Source organism: Nansenia antarctica, assembly GCF_963989245.1.
Source record: "Nansenia antarctica genome assembly, chromosome: 8".
Lineage (NCBI taxonomy): Eukaryota > Metazoa > Chordata > Actinopteri > Argentiniformes > Microstomatidae > Nansenia > Nansenia antarctica.
Genome location: NC_137678.1, coordinates 29,457,294 through 29,473,559, shown reverse-complemented (window position 1 = coordinate 29,473,559; position 16,266 = coordinate 29,457,294). Strand labels below are relative to the sequence as shown.

Sequence of the window (16,266 nt, the reverse complement as noted above, 5' to 3'; positions counted from 1 at the left end):
TCCTCCTCTCCTCCTCTAACCCCCAGGCCTCTCCTCCTCTAACCCCCAGGCCTCTCCTCCTCTAACCCCCAGACCCCTCTCTCCTCCTCTCCCCCCAGCCCTCTCCTCCTCTCTCCTCCTCTTTCCTCCTCTCCTCCTCTAACCCCCAGGCCTCCTCCTCTCCTCCTCTAGCCCCCAGGCCCTCTCCTCCTCTAACCCCCACTCCTCTCTCCTCTAACCCCTCCTCTCTCCTCCTCACACCCCCCAGGCCTCCCTCCCTGCGCCTCCCCGGGTCTGTGTGACAGGTGTCTGTTGTTTTGTCCTCCTCCACCCTGTGTGTCCTTGTCCAGCGCTGCCTCCTCCCACATGACTGACACACACACTGTCCTCCTGTCTGTCCTTCTGTCCCTCCCCCTCGGGTGTCCTGAACAGATGTGACCCCCCCCCCCCCGCCTCCACACACACACACACACACACACATATCCTAGAATAGCCTCCGCGCGTCTTTGTTTGTTCGGTTGGTTCTGATGGACAAACTGCATCCGGTACAGATTCCAGAGATTCACAGATATCTCCCCCCCTCCCCCCTCCTCACCCCCCCCCCGCGATACTCTCACCCCATTTACTTTCCCTGTCGCCTCATCTTGCGCTGGGTTGGCTGGGCATTGTTCTCTCCTATCTGTAGCTGCAGATAGCTTCTCCCTCTGGTGACAGCGATTGTATTCGCTGTAGTTTGGTCTTTTTTTTCTGTGTCGCTTTAATTTGTATTTTGATTCGGGCTTCACTTTCGCGCCGACCGTTAATTTGTCCCTTTTGTGATGACAATCCGCCGCCACGATTGATTTCCTATAAGGATGGGCTCTGTGTTTTTAAAATGGATGTGTGTGTGTGTGTGTGTGTGTGCGTGTGCGTGTGTGCGTGTGTGCACTTGTGTGTGCGCGTGTGTTAGTTATAAACAGCCCCAGTGTTTGGGCACTGCTCCTCTGGGGAGATCTACCAGTCTGACATGATTCACCCTGACTGTGGGTGACCTTGGAAACTACACACACACACACACACACACACACACACACACACACGCTACACAGACACATCAGGCTACTCCTTAGGAAGGTTTTGCAGCACCCATTTTAAATGTCCTCAATGACAACACAATGTCATTCCTCATGGTTTTCCCTTTTCTAAATCGTATAGATTCTAAATCGTATAGATTCTAAATCGTATAGATTCTCGTCCTCCCTGAGTCGCCGTGGGCTGCGGTTCAACATGTCGTCACGTGTGGATCTGTACCGTGTTCTCCAATCGTCTCTGATATTAACCATATTAACATGACAATGATGACATCACGATTCCCCCCATGACCCCGTGTCCCCGCAGAGGGGCACCTCAAAAGATGAAAATATGTTGTGTTGTGTTTCTAACGTGTGTTCCCCCCCCCCCCCCTCTCTCTCCCTCTGTCTCTGTCTCTCTCTCTCTCTCTCTCTGTCTCTCTCTCTGTCTCTCTCTCTGTCTCTGTCTCTCTCTCTCTCTCTCTCTCTGTCTCTGTCTCTCTCTCTCTCTCTGTCTCTCTCTCTCTGTCTCTGTCTCTCTCTGTCTCTGTCTCTCTCTCTCTGTCTCTCTCTCTCTGTCTCTCTCTGTCTCTCTCTGTCTCTCTCTCTGTCTCTCTCTCTCTGTCTCTCTCTCTCTCTCTGTCTCTGTCTCTCTCTCTCTCTCTCTCTCTCTCTCTCTCTCTCTCTCTCTCTCTCTCTCTCTCTCTCTCTCTCTCTCTCTCTCCCCCCCCGGCTTGTGGTTCCAGGTGAACGTCATGGTGGACTACATCAGAGCCGCCACCAGCGCGTCAGAAACAGGCACCGTCCCCGCCTTCTCAGAGCGCACCTGTGCCACCGTCACCATCGGTGGGATGTGAGTAACACCCTTCTACCCTCTCTCTCTCTCTCTCTCTCCCTCCCCCTCTTTTAACCCCTGCTCCACTCCCATGTACCATATGGATGACACCAAGAGACTGTGTCTCCGTTTATGAACTACGCACAATAGTAGGGGGCTCACATTGTTAGGGTACTGCAACATCATATTTGGAGGTGTGGCACCACCAGCTAATAATGTTCTAATAATAATAATAATAATAGCTTTAATTTATATAGCGCCTTTCAAAAAACCCAAGGACGCTTTACAAGGGAATGAAACGGACAGACAAAACAGAAAACAAACAAAGCAAAACTGAAACAATGACTAGGGGCCAAAGGCCTTGGAGAACAGATGTGTTTTGAGGGCTAGTTTGAAGGAGTCCAGGGTGGGGGCGTTGCGGATCTCTATGGGGTTTTGGTGGTGAATGTCAATTGGTGATCCTGGCCTTTTCGCCCTCCTCTCGTCTTGTCTGCCCTTAGGTAGAGACATAAATATATAGGACCTCGAAGTCACTGGAGGCAAATGTGTTAGACGACATAGGGCGTGTCTGGAACCGCAGGGGCGACACTACTCCAGGTAGAAATGCTCTCAGGTTAAAGAGGCCATGAACACAGAGACCTCGTCTCCGTTTATGAACTACGCCTGATAGTAGGGGGCTCACGTTGTTACGGTGCTGCAATACTGCAACATCATATTTGGAGGTGCAGCACCACCAGCTCTCTCATGTGGGCCTCCAGTATCTCTGAGGAGATGTTTTTCTTGATTAAAATGTAAATGTCTCCTGTAAAAAAAAGAAATAATAAAATAAAAACCTCTTCTGATAAAAACCTCTTAACGGTGGTCACGCTTCCGCCCGTTCCTTTCATCTGCCCGCCGCTATGTCGAGACCTCCCCCCCCCAACTGCCCCCCCCCCCCTCCTAGCTCGTTACCCCTCCACATTGGGCCCGCAAAGTTCACCCTTCGCCGCAGGACCAGCCAATTACCATCCACCCGCCGCTGCCGCGGTGCATTGTGGTTGAACAGGTGGCTGGGGGTCCCCGGGGCCGATGGCGGGGGGGGGGGGGAGGGGGGAGGACCCTGTCTTATGGTGCACCATATTTCCCTCCCTCCCGGCAAGCCAGACCCGCTCCTGCTTAGCGCACAGCGAGGGGGAGGGGGGCACAGCGAGGGGAGGGGGGCACAGGGAGGGGGGGGGGGGGGGGGCACAGCGAGGGGCAGAGGGGCACAGCAGGCGGCTAGGCTAGGCTAGGCACAGCTAAACGCCAACAGGCGACAGAGCGTCCTAGGTTTCGGGGGAGAGAGACGGATTTGTTGAGGGGGGAGATGGGTGAGGAGGAAGGTTCTCTCTGACCGTGCGGCTGATGCCAGGCCGGTCCGGTCCGTTCACCCCACCCCCCGTTGGTTTTGGGGGTTGTTCACTCACGGGTTTCTCAAGGACACACACACCGACCCAGTTTCTGACCCTTTAAATGCCCGCTCTCTGTGACGTGGCAACTGTTGGACCTTGTGCTTACTTGTGATGTTCTGCAACTACTTTAGTTAGAAAATCACTTTTTTTTTTTCGTACGAAGTATCATTTCTGGCTTTAAGATCCAATTCTCTGACGGTCACCGTAATGAAGTCATAATTAAAGTGCTGTCATTTTCTGTTGTTTGATAAGAGGACGTTTATCTGGCTGGAACAAACACATTTTCGCCTAACATGGAAGCAAAACTACTGCTGCAGTTTGCCTTTAAGAAGCTTATTTGTTTGTCTTTTTTGTTTTTTTACAGTAAAACAGTTATGCCATTGTGACATTTTTCCACATTCGGTACTTGAATATGAGTTATAATCGGACAAAATTACAATCGTGCCGAAAACGAGGCCTTAACCATGTTCCTAAAAGTGTCCTCCAAGTGTTTTTAAAGTGTTTTTAAAGCGTTTTTAAACCGTCCAATTTAGAGGCAATTTGCAACACTTACTGCAACGTGTGCTGATTTCCTCCTTTCACAGTGAGATACGGAGGGGAGGGGGGGGGTGGGAGGAATGAGAGGAGAGGAGAGGGGGGATGAGGAATGTGAACCTCATTAAGGCCAAAACTGCCGCCACTGGCGCCACAAGATGTTCAATTTGTCTCAATTTAAGAAAGACACAAAATACCAAATGAATCAAAGCGGCGGTGATGGGGAAACGACTTGAACTGTTTCACATCTCACTCTGCCTCCACATCATCATCCCAGGCAGTTTGCTGTCCTCTCTTTCTCCCCCTCCCTCCCTCCCTCACCCCTCCCTCCCTCTCTATCTCTCTCCAATTAAAGTCTGAGAGGGGAGGCCAATAAAAGCATCTCACCGGCAACGAGGGCCGCCATACTTTCTCAATTACGGCGCCCCCCCCTGCGCGCACGTGCGTTGGACAGGCAAACACAAACACGCCGTCGGACACAAACTCATTTTCCAAAGACAAGCAACTGTGGCGCCGCACGCTCCCCCTCCCTCTCTCTCTCTCTCTCTCTCTCTCTCTCTCTCTCTCTCTCTCTCTCTCTCTCTCTCTCCCCCTCCCTCTCTCCCCTCTCCCTCTCCCTCTCCCTCTCTCTCTCCCTCCCTCTCCCTCTCCCTCCCTCTCCCTCCCTCTCTCTCTCCCTCTCTCTCTCTCTCCCTCCCTCTCTCCCTCTCTCTCTCTCTCTCCCTCCCCCTCCCCCTCTCTCTCCCCCTCCCCCTCTCTCTCCCGCTCTCCCTCTCTCTCTCTCTCCCTCTCTCCCTCTCTCCCTCCCTCCCTCCCTCTCTCTCTCCCTCTCTCTCTCTCTCCCTCCCTCTCTCCCTCTCTCTCTCTCTCTCCCTCCCCCTCCCCCTCTCTCTCCCCCTCCCCCTCTCTCTCCCGCTCTCCCTCTCTCTCTCTCTCCCTCTCTCCCTCTCTCTCTCTCTCTCCCTCTCTCTCTCTCTCTCTCTCTCTCCCTCTCTCCCTCTCTCTCTCTCTCTCCCTCTCTCTCTCTCCCTCTCTCTCTCTCCCTCGCTCTCTCTCTCCCTCTCCCTCTCCCTCTCCCTCTCTCTCTCTCTCTCTCTCTCTCTCTCTCTCTCTCCCTCTCTCTCTCTCCCCCCCCCCCCCCCCCCCACCCACTTTACCCGGTACACGGGTGCCTGAGGGCTCGGTGCTAGAGCTCGACAGGGAAGGCTCTCTCTCACTAGTGTTTCCCGTCTATTTTTCTTTCCTTTCTTTTGTTTCTCTTCCTAACGTCTCCCCTGTCGTTCTCTCGCCGTGTCAGAGGAGATGATGGAGAGGAGGTGAGGGGAGGGGACGACATCTCGCCCCTCTGACACGCCCGACGCCGTGGTCGTTAGGGAGCATTTCCTCTCTCTCCTTTGTGTTCCACATAGTTGTACCTGGAGGCCCTTGTCCAGCACCTTGGCCCTAACTCCTTTGTTCACAACTAAGGCTTGTTAAAACTCATCCATGCCCTCTTTCCCTCCCCCCCTCCCCCCTACAGTAACATAGCGGAGGCGTTGGTGAGTAAAGGCCTGGCCACCTGCATCAGGTACAGACAAGACGACGACCAGCGCTCCTCCCACTACGACGAACTCCTGGCTGCCGAGGCGAGGTATGACACACACACACACACACGCATACATACACACACTCACTCATACACACTCAGGCACACACACACACACACACATACATACATACATATACACACACACACATACACATATACACACAGGCATACATACACACACTCACTCATACACACGCATGCGCACACACACACACACATACACACATGCACACACACTCACTCATACACACAGGCATACATACACACACTCACTCATAAACACGCATGCACACGCATGCATACACTCCCACACACATGCACACACACTCATAAACACGCATGCACACACACTCTCACACACACATGTTGAATATGCAATACCCTGTTGACCCTGAGGTGCTCCACTTCATCCATGATCCACAATAATAACCTGGCGTTTATACCAGCTGCTTTTGTCCAAAGTAGAGTGTGTTACATTTTTGGTAGATATGGTCCCAGTGGGAATTGAACCCACAGCCTAAGCGTTGCTCGTGCCACACAGGACCATCTGTCTCCCCCTCTTTCCCTCCCTCCTTCCTTCTGTTTCTCTCTCTCTCATATATATATATATATATATATATATATATATATATATATATATGTGTTACGGTACATGTTGGAAAACTAGGGTTAGGGTTAGGTGCTACGTCTACTTGGTATATGCTGGCATGTCTAACCATGCACCTAACCCTAACCCTAACCCTAACCCTACCCCTAACCATAACCCTAGCACCTAACCCTAGTTTTCCCACATGGACCGTATTGCCACATGTACCGTAACATATACATATACATATATATACACACACCCAAAACAATAATACGAAAGGGGAATGGAAAAAAGAAAAGTAGCCTCTCAGAGAGAGTTCTCCTTCAATGCTGCATCTCTATCACCTCTGCTACATGAGGTCAACACAGGAGCATCTCTATCACCTCTGCTACATGAGGTCAACACAGGAGCATCTCTATCACCTCTGCTACATGAGGTCAACACAGGAGCATCTCTATCACCTCTGCTACATGAGATTAACACAGGAGCATCTCTATCACCTCTGCTACATGAGGTCAACACAGGAGCATCTCTATCACCTCTGCTACGTGAGGTCAACACAGGAGCATCTCTATCACCTCTGCTACATGAGATTAACACAGGAGCATCTCTATCACCTCTGCTACATGAGGTCAACACAGGAGCATCTCTATCACCTCTGCTACATGAGGTCAACACAGGAGCATCTCTATCACCTCTGCTACATGAGGTAAACACAGGAGCATCTCCATCACCTCTGCTACATGAGGTCAACACAGGAGCATCTCTATCACCTCTGCTCCATGAGGTAAACACAGGAGCATCTCCATCACCTCTGCTCCATGAGGTCAACACAGGAGCATCTCTATCACCTCTGCTACATGAGGTAAACACAGGAGCATCTCTATCACCTCTGCTCCATGAGGTCAACACAGGAGCGTCTCTATCACCTCTGCTCCATGAGGTAAACACAGGAGCATCTCCATCACCTCTGCTACATGAGGTCAACACAGGAGCATCTCTATCACCTCTGCTACATGAGGTCAACACAGGAGCATCTCCATCACCTCTGCTCCATGAGGTCAACACAGGAGCATCTCTATCACCTCTGCTACATGAGGTCAACACAGGAGCATCTCCATCACCTCTGCTACATGAGGTCAACACAGGAGCATCTCCATCACCTCTGCTACATGAGGTGAACACAGGAGCATCTCTATCACCTCTGCTACATGAGGTCAACACAGGAGCATCTCTATCACCTCTGCTCCATGAGGTCAACACAGGAGCATCTCTATCACCTCTGCTACATGAGGTCAACACAGGAGCATCTCCATCACCTCTGCTCCATGAGGTCAACACAGGAGCATCTCTATCACCTCTGCTACATGAGGTCAACACAGGAGCATCTCTATCACCTCTGCTACATGAGGTCAACACAGGAGCATCTCTATCACCTCTGCTACATGAGGTCAACACAGGAGCAGTCTGTATCACCTCTCTACATGAGGTAAACACAGGAGCAGTGTCTCAAGGCGTGGCCGGACCAGCCGCGGTCACCAAGGCCCGAGAATACCATTAGCCTTGGTGTGAAGCGGCGCCGATCCACCATTTTACTGTGGTGTCGTAAGTCACACCCTATCAGGCCCTCTCGTTCATTTCCCCCGGAAAATATCGGCCTCAGAGACGCACACACACGCACGCACGCACACACGCACACGCACGCAGACCGTGGCAGTGCTAAATCAGACCTTCTCTTTACACGCGCTCTATGAATATAATTATATGGATCTGCACCACAGAGATTTAGTATGGGCCTTTATTACACTGCTAAAGATTAAGATCTCACGGTTAGCGATAGATGGCTCTTCCGTTCCTTTCCGAGTGTGACTGCTTTTTTTTTCTCCCATGCCGTGTGTCTCTTTCTTTCTTTCTTTCTTTCTCTCTCTCTCCCGCCTCTCTCTTTCTTTTGTCTTTCTTTTGTCTCCCCTTTTTTTTTTTTTTTTGTATCTCTCTCTCGACCCCCCTGTGTCTCTCCATCTTTCCCTCTGCCCCAAGCCATATTTCCTCTCCTCCTTGCTTAGCGGTTTCTATTCTTAAGCCTTGGCTTCGCTCCCACCTGTCTACCTCTCTGTCATTCTCCCTCACTGTTTTTGTTCCTCCACCCGTTTGTCACCATCCCTTCCTCCACTTCTCTCTCTCTGCTCCCATATCCCATTCTCTCTCTTTCCTCCCCTATCTCTCTTCTCCTTTCTTTCTCTCTTTCTTTCTCTCTCTCTCTCATCTCCCCTCTCTCTCTCTTCTCTCCCCTCTCTCTCAACCCCCCGCTCTCTCTCCTCCCCCCCCTCCCTCTCTCTTCTCTCCTCTCTCTTTCTCTCCTCTCTCTCTCTCCTCTTTCCACTCTCTCTTCTCTCCCCTCTCTCCTCTCTCTCTTCACCCCCCCTCTCTCCCCCTCCTTCCCCCCTCTCTCTCTCTCTACTCCCCTCTCTCTCTCTTCACCCCCCCTCTCTCGCCCTCCTTCCCCCTCTCTCTCTCTCTCTACTCCCCTCTCTCTCTCTCTTCTCCCCCCCCCCCCCTCCCCTCCTCTCTCTCTGTCTTGATGTTCTTGGTTAGTACTCCCCTGTGGTCTCTGTGTTGAGATGAGGTGTTGGGCCTCTGGCTTTTTATCTTCTCACTTCCCACTGCAGCGGTCGTTACCCCGTAGCCCTTGAGTAACCCACCCCCTCCCCTCCCCTCCCCCCCTCTACCCTCCTCCCCCCTTCACACACACATACAGTGCAATACAAAGCACATATCAGTGACCTAGAGATGACACTCATCATCATCATCATCATCATCGTCGTCGTCTTCAGCACATTGAGCCCTAAGGGTCTTTGCTGAGACGTGGATCAGTGGCAGCGGTCATCATATCACTGCGCCCATCTCAGACACAACGCTCTCTTAGCTAAAACCCTCCATCCATTCCGCCATTTCCGAGTTTTCATTTCCACGGTATAGATCCCCATCGTGTGAGAATGTCCTCCTCTCCTCACCCTGGGTTGATCTACGACGCCGGTGGTTCGATTGAGCAAACTGTATCTCTCTCTCTCTCTCTCTCTCTCCCCTCTCCCGAGCCAGAATGGCTGATTACTCATCCAGGTTCATTTCTCCAGCCCAGAGCCGCCGCAGCCTTATGGTTTCCTCCTTAACCCACCCGCATGATGGGGATGAGCCGTAATGGCGGCCTGCTCGGCCTGCTCTGTCTCTCTCTCTCTCTCTCTCACATATCACTCACTCTCACGTCTCTGATTGATCACAGGGCCATCAAGAACGGGAAAGGTCTGCACAGCAAGAAGGAGGTCCCCATCCACAGAGTGGCTGATATCTCAGGGGTAAGTGTGTGTGTGTGTGTGTGAGAATTTCGCCACCCTTTTTTTGTATTATTATTTCTTTAATTCGTCTAGTCTTAGTCATTTCAATTCAGTCTGCGCCGCCTCAGGCGACTTAACGTCATTTCAATTTAGTCACGTCGTCATCACATCATTGACGTTGTGCCTCATACTGGTAGTAGTAACCCGTAGTAAACATGAATCACCGACTTCCACGTGAAGCGAACATCCATAGCCCTCGTCCTACCCGACACTAACATCCCACATCCTATCGCATGACGATTTTCTTCCCAGCAGCCAAATTGGCAGGAGGAACACATTTCTCCGCGGCTAGATTACAAGTCCCGCCCCAGGACAGGGCCCATTAAGGGCAGTAATCAAGGCTAAGAACAAGCTCTCCGTCTGAGCGGATCAGCCCTTCAGCAAAGGCACCGCTAGGCACATCCACTGATGTTGATCACACAGCAGCAGCGGTGGTTACTTCTCTACAGCGGTGGGCCCATTTGTACATCAGAGAGGCTCTGCGCAGTGTCTCGCTCTCTCTCACCGCCCCTCTGCAAACCGGCAAGACTCTGCAAACGCTGACTCACTGTCCTCAGATCGGTCGCATTTCTTCACCCCCCCACCCCTCCCCCTCCCCTCCCCTCACCGTCCGCTTGCACAGCAACCATTTGTCTCCGGCGAAAACGGATGTTGTTTGAATCTAAATCTAGATATGAAAGCTTCCCATGGGGAATAAACAAAGATTGGTAGTAGCTCCACCATGGCCTCTGAATCTTTTTTTTGTTGTTGTTTCGTTGGGGTTTTATTTAACCTGTATTTTAACTGCCAGACACGTTGAGAGCAGAAGAGCGACTTCTTCTTCGAGGCAGTCCTGCAATACAGATGAAGTAAAAGGCACAATATGCAATTTTCAAAGCACTTCTCCTCTGTAACAAGGTCCCCTAAGAGCGACCTTATAATACCCAAGCGCTCCTAAATAGTCTAGTTTTAGGACGGCAGTTTGCAGTTTGTTCCACTTTTTTAGATTAGATTCAACCTTTGTCATTGCGCAGAGTACAACGACATGTATTTTTCGCTCTAGGCGCAGGGTCAGCCGCAGTCAGCGCCCATGGAGCAATTAGGGGGTTAAGTGCCTTGCTCAAGGGCACAACGGCAGTGGTAAGGCACCTTAGATATGATGCCAGTAAACCCTCCAGTCACCATGCTAGCCGGCCATGCTAACCTGCTGGGCCATACTGGCTAAAGGCTGTTTTTCCAAGGTCGGTAGAAACACGCGGGACCGCGAGCTAGCCACTCATGTGATCTGGCGGAAGAACTAGTGGTTCTGATTTAGGAGTGATATGATTGGACGTTTGTTTTGTAAAAAGGGCTTTAGAAGAAAACGGGCTAGGAAGAATTCCACCATCTTGCTTATGACGATCAAATACTTGATATTTAGTATACTTGGATACCAGATCTACAGAATTGTCTAGTCAGTGTAGGGGGCCAACTCCATTCTCCTGTTTGTTATCTTCTGAGTGGGGCAGTCCCACTCATATTTTTCATTTTTATTGGTAGATATAGTAGAGATTTAGACAGGAAGGATGGGTGAGAGAGAGAGGAGGGATGACATGCAGGATATGTCCCCGGCCGGAATCGAACCGGGGACCCTGCGGTTACATGGTCAGCGCTTAGCCCGCTACGCCACCTAAGCGCCCCATTCTCCTGTTTGTATGAGGGGGGGAAGCCACTTTGAAAACATAAACTTGGGAGAAATAACTTCGAAAAACATCAAACTTTGAAGAAACTCGTGTTGTGGCTTAACGTACTATCTGTCAGTGTCCTTTCTGGAGCCTAGGCAGGCATTGTTTCCCTCGTCCCCCTGATTCATAACCGCGTCGTCGTATCACATTTCCCAGCCTGACTGCCTGTTAACGCCACGCCAACGCCAGTCTAAATATAGGTCCTCTCCGGTCGTAAAGTCATCACTGTTGTAGCTCAAACTTGTTTCCGTGTGTCAGCGGCCGGGGCCGCCAACCCCGCTGAGGACTCCTGATTGGGGCCGCTCGCGAAAATGAAGATGAAATTTTACTCTGGTCCATAAACTTCGTTAGGGAGGAGTAACGGCCTCTCGGACACACACACACTCCTCGATCTGGGTGTTTACACCACCAGAAGAGACGGCTAACAGACTGGCCCTGCTGTCTGTCTCTCTCTCTCTCTCGGTCTCTCTCGGTCTCGTTCTCTCTCTCTCGTCGCTCTCTTTCTTTCTCGCTCTCTCGTCGCTCTCTAGCCCTCTCTCGCTCTCTCGCGCTCTCTCGCTCTCTCCCACTCTCTCCCGCTCTCTCCCGCTCTCGCTCTCTCTCTCTCTCGCTCTCTCGCTCTCTCTCTCGCTCTCTCTCTCTCGCTCTAGCTCTCTCTCGCTCTAGCTCTCTCTCGCTCTCTCTCGCTCTCTCTCGCTCTCTCTCTCTCGCTCTCTCTCGCTCTCTCTCGCTCTGTCTCTCGCTCTCTCTCGCGCTGTCTCTCACTCTCTCTAGCTCTCGCTCTCTCTCTTTCTTTCGCTCGCTCTCTGTCTCTCTCTCGCTCTCCCTCTCTCTCCCTCTCTCAGTCTGTCCATCTTTAATCTCTGTCCCCTCACAAGATGGCGTGGCTGATGTTTATTACACCGGGAGGTCAAATCTCCGGATGTTGGTGTTTGTGTTCCGGCCAACGTGTCTGAGACCTGACAGATGGACACACACACTCCCACACACACACACACACACACACACACACACACACCCACACAGTCCGCCGGTGTGAGTGTGTCCGTCTCGCTGTGCGTCCCTCTTTTAAACAGCATCTTTTTCAGTAGCTCTCCTCTAGGCGGTAGACATTTATATCACCACGGCAACCCTGCTACATATGACTATGTACAACATTCCAGATCTCCATTTGTTGTCTTTGTGACTCTTCCATCAGTCTGTTCACTGACAGACAGCACATGAATAGATATCTGATACCATGCCAGTCTGCTGCTGGTGGCTTCTGCCAGTCACGGAAGTGTGTGTGTGTGTGTGTGTGTGTGTGTGTGTGTGTGTGTGGTGTGTGGGTGTGTGTGTCTTGTGTGTCTTGTGTGTGTGTGTCTCTGTGTGTGTCTCTCTGTGTGTGTGTATCTTCTATGTGTCGTGTGTGTCTCTATGTGTGTGTCTCTGTGTGTGTGTGTCTCTATGTGTGTGTATCTGTGTGTGTGTCGATGTGTGTGTGTGTCTTGTGTGTCTGACATGCGTGTGCCTGCTCGGTGTGTGTCTTTCCCAGAGTGCTCTCTAAGCCTCCCTCTGGGTGCTGTGCTGCGGAGGCTCCCGTGGTCAGGCCAGGCTAATGTATTACTAATAAAAGACCAGGAATAGCCGCAACCCCCCCCCCCCCCCTCCCTAGCTCCCCAGTGTGATTCACACCCATGACACACACACACACACACACACACACACACAGATGCATACACACAGATACATACACACACACACATAGAGACACACACACACACACACACACACACACACACACACACACAGATACATACACACACACACTCTCGGCCCCTCTCTCTCTCTCTCTCACCATCAGCATTCCTGAGCAGAAGCCTCAAAGGGGTATTGAGAGGGATTACGTAGATAGAGACGTGGGATATATCCTGAAATATCCAGTGGAGGCATCCTGCTGTAGATAGCGTAGCGTTACGTGTGTGTGGGGTTCCTAAGCTCAGCGGTGGTGGGCGGTGTGTGTATATAGCATCAGGAAGGTGTGCTGCCCATCTTCTCCTGCTCTCTTGTACTCTCTCTTCTTTTCCTCTCTCCCTTTTTTCTCACTCTCGCTCGCTCTCTCTTTCTCTCTCTCTCTCTGGTACAATTTACATAATTGAGGTCATCCTTCCATCTCTTTGCGTCTTAACTTCCTGTTTCCCCCACCCCCCAGCAGAGCCTCATAGTCCACAGATTAAAGGTGTGTGTGTGTGTCTCTGTGTGTGTCTTTGTCCCCTTACAAGATGGTGTCTGGTTTTTACACCGGGAGGTTAATTTCCGGATGTTGTTTTTTGTGTGTGTGCGTGTGTGCCTCGTATATCCATCTATATGTCAGTACGGAAGTGCGTCTGCGGCCCCACCTCGAAGGGATGACGTTAACCGAAGGGATCTCAGGATTACAATTCTGAATGGAGCCGGAGAGTAATTGAACGTCGTGTTTATTTATACGTTTTCATCTCCTCGGCAGTCTTCTCTTCTCTCAGCGATCTAAAACAAATTGACAGAGACGCGCGGTCACACCAAGCTTTACACCCAAGGGTCAAAGGTCGACTCAGCGACGCGGCTGAGCCACCGAATAAGCGGAGGTGGCTTCCGGTCGAGGTGCCCAACTGAAATGTCAGACAGTCCACTCACGTCCTGTAGACGCTAACCGCTAGCGAGTGAAAAGTCTTCCCTCGGTGAGCCTAGGTTTGGGGAAAGTTTCCCAGAAAAGTTTCCCAAAAAAGTTTCCCAGACTTCTGAGATTTTTTGCAACCTCTACTCTGAAGTCATTGAACTTCTCCTCGGTCCTTTTGCTGAGTCTACCTTTTTTAATCTGGTCATTTTTCCACTTTTCCATTTAACTTTTTTTGGCATTTAGCAGACGCCTTATTCCAAAGCGATTTACAATCAATACATTTCACTAAGTAAGTGACTAATCTATCCACTAGTCATAGCAGGAAAAATGCATCTCTGCAATGCATCTATGCTCAGGCCGGGGGCCATTGGCAGTCGTCTTTCTAGAAGAAGGACGATTTTTTATTATTATTTTATTATTTATTATTATTATTATTATTATTTATTTATATTTTTTATGACACAGGAGAAGCACTACAGGGAGTAGTAGGTGGTAAAAGGAGAAACAGTACAGGGGGGGTAGTAGATGTCTCAGGAGAAACAGTACAGGGGGTAGTAGATGTCTCACGAGAAACAGTACAGGGGGGTAGTAGATGTACAGGGGAGTAGTAGATGTCTCAGGAGAAACAGTACAGGGAGTAGTAGATGTCTCAGGAGAAACAGTACAGGGGGGTAGTAGATGTCTCAGGAGGGACAGTACAGGGGGGTAGTAGATGTCTCAGGAGAAACAGTACAGGGGGATAGTAGGTGTCTCAGGAGGGACAGTACAGGGGGGTAGTAGATGTCTCAGGAGAAACAGTACAGGGGGTTAGTAGATGTCTCAGGAGGGACAGTACAGGGGGGTAGTAGATGTCTCAGGAGAAACAGTACAGGGAGGTAGTAGATGTCTCAGGAGAAACAGTACTGGGGGGTAGTAGATGTCTAAGGAGAAACAGTACAGGGGGGTAGTAGATGTCTCAGGAGAAACAGTACGGGGGGGTAGTAGATGTCTCAGGAGAAACAGTACAGGGGGGTAGTAGATGTCTCAGGAGAAACAGTACAGGGGGTAGTAGATGTCTCAGGAGAAACAGTACAGGGGGTAGTAGATGTCTCAGGAGAAACAGTACTGGGGGGTAGTAGATGTCTCAGGAGGGACAGTACAGGGGGTAGTAGATGTCTCAGGAGGGACAGTACAGGGGGTAGTAGATGTACAGGGGGGTAGTAGATGTCTAAGGAGAAACAGTACAGGGGGGTAGTAGATGTCTCAGGAGAAACAGTACAGGGGGTAGTAGATGTCTCAGGAGAAACAGTACTGGGGGGTAGTAGATGTCTCAGGAGAAACAGTACAGGGGGGTAGTAGATGTCTCAGGAGAAACAGTACAGGGGGGTAGTAGATGTCTCAGGAGAAACAGTACAGGGGGGTAGAGATGATACTCTGGTATACGGCTTAGCCAGAACAACGTGACCTGGATATTCAATCAATAAACAACGCGTGTGTTCACTTTTCCTCTCCCTTGGCCCAAACCCCAACAACTAACGTATCTGTAATGAGCCCATCGAACACTCCATGTTACCTCAGCCCAAACTGTTTCCAGGTGGACCACCATCTCTCTCTCTCTCTCTCTCTCTCTCTCTCTCTCTCTCTCTCTCTCTCTCTCTCTCTCTCTCTCTCTCTCTCTCTCCAAATTTCGGGTGGTGAGTCACCGGTGTGTTGTGGCTGCATTCGTACAGCTCTCCGTTTATTTATTAATATGTACCATTGATTCATCACCCCTTCCTGAAACAGGGATGATTTAGTTCTGCTTGTGATTTTGGCCAAGAGAGAGAGAGAGAGAGAGATTTTTTTTTTCGGTTATTAGAGGGCCCAGGTACGCTACTCACACGTTCCTAAACTGTTGGCTCCGACCCCAGATTGCCAGCTAACTGTGAATATGGACGGATACTAATTTCTGAGTGGGTTCATGTTTGACCGTCTTATTAAATTTAATTTGTGTTTTTTTACGAGGTAGTTGAGATTTTACTTGAAATACGTTGCATGAATGAGGGAGAACACCGGTCGGCGGATTGCTAAACACTTTTCTTTTCCTTGCCTCGACATTTTAACTGTATGTTTAATCTCTCTCTCTCTCCCTCTCTCTCTCTCTCTCTCTCCCTCTCTCCCTCTCTCTCTCAGGAGACACAGAAGGCCAAGCAATTCCTTCCGTTCCTGCAGAGGGCGGGCAGGTCCGAGGCGGTGGTAGAATACGTGTTCAGCGGTTCCCGTCTCAAGCTCTACATGCCCAAGGAGACCTGCCTCATCACCTTCCTCCTCGCCGGTAAGTAATGTCTTCCATTACCGTTCCGTCACGAGGCAATTTCCTGCTTTGGGTCACTTCCTGTCCACCCTTCCAGCTGGGTAATAAATTGCCTAGCCCCTACCCCCTGCCCTCCTAACATCCAGTTAGGTCAAAAGATGACGATGGTGGCTAAAGTTACTTCAACTTAACTTGAACTTTTCTCATTTCGAAAGTTGTGAAAAGTTGAAAAGTTTTCTGAAGAAGTCTGACACAGACGCAGT

General features: G+C 50.6%; 1 protein-coding gene across 1 annotated transcript in view; it reads left to right on the top strand.

Annotated features, from left to right (window-relative positions):
* The window catches only part of snd1 (staphylococcal nuclease and tudor domain containing 1), a gene marked incomplete at its 3' end in the record, with an annotated part of 60,877 nt that extends 44,845 nt beyond the window's left edge, over window positions 1-16,032 (top strand). Inside the window, exons 12-15 of the mRNA XM_080537497.1 lie at window positions 1,775-1,881; window positions 5,347-5,457; window positions 9,282-9,354; window positions 15,883-16,032. Of these exons, the coding sequence (XP_080393623.1) occupies window positions 1,775-1,881; window positions 5,347-5,457; window positions 9,282-9,354; window positions 15,883-16,032 (441 nt within the window). The remainder of the gene's footprint in view (window positions 1-1,774; window positions 1,882-5,346; window positions 5,458-9,281; window positions 9,355-15,882) is intronic.
* Between the last annotated feature and the right edge of the window lie 234 nt (window positions 16,033-16,266).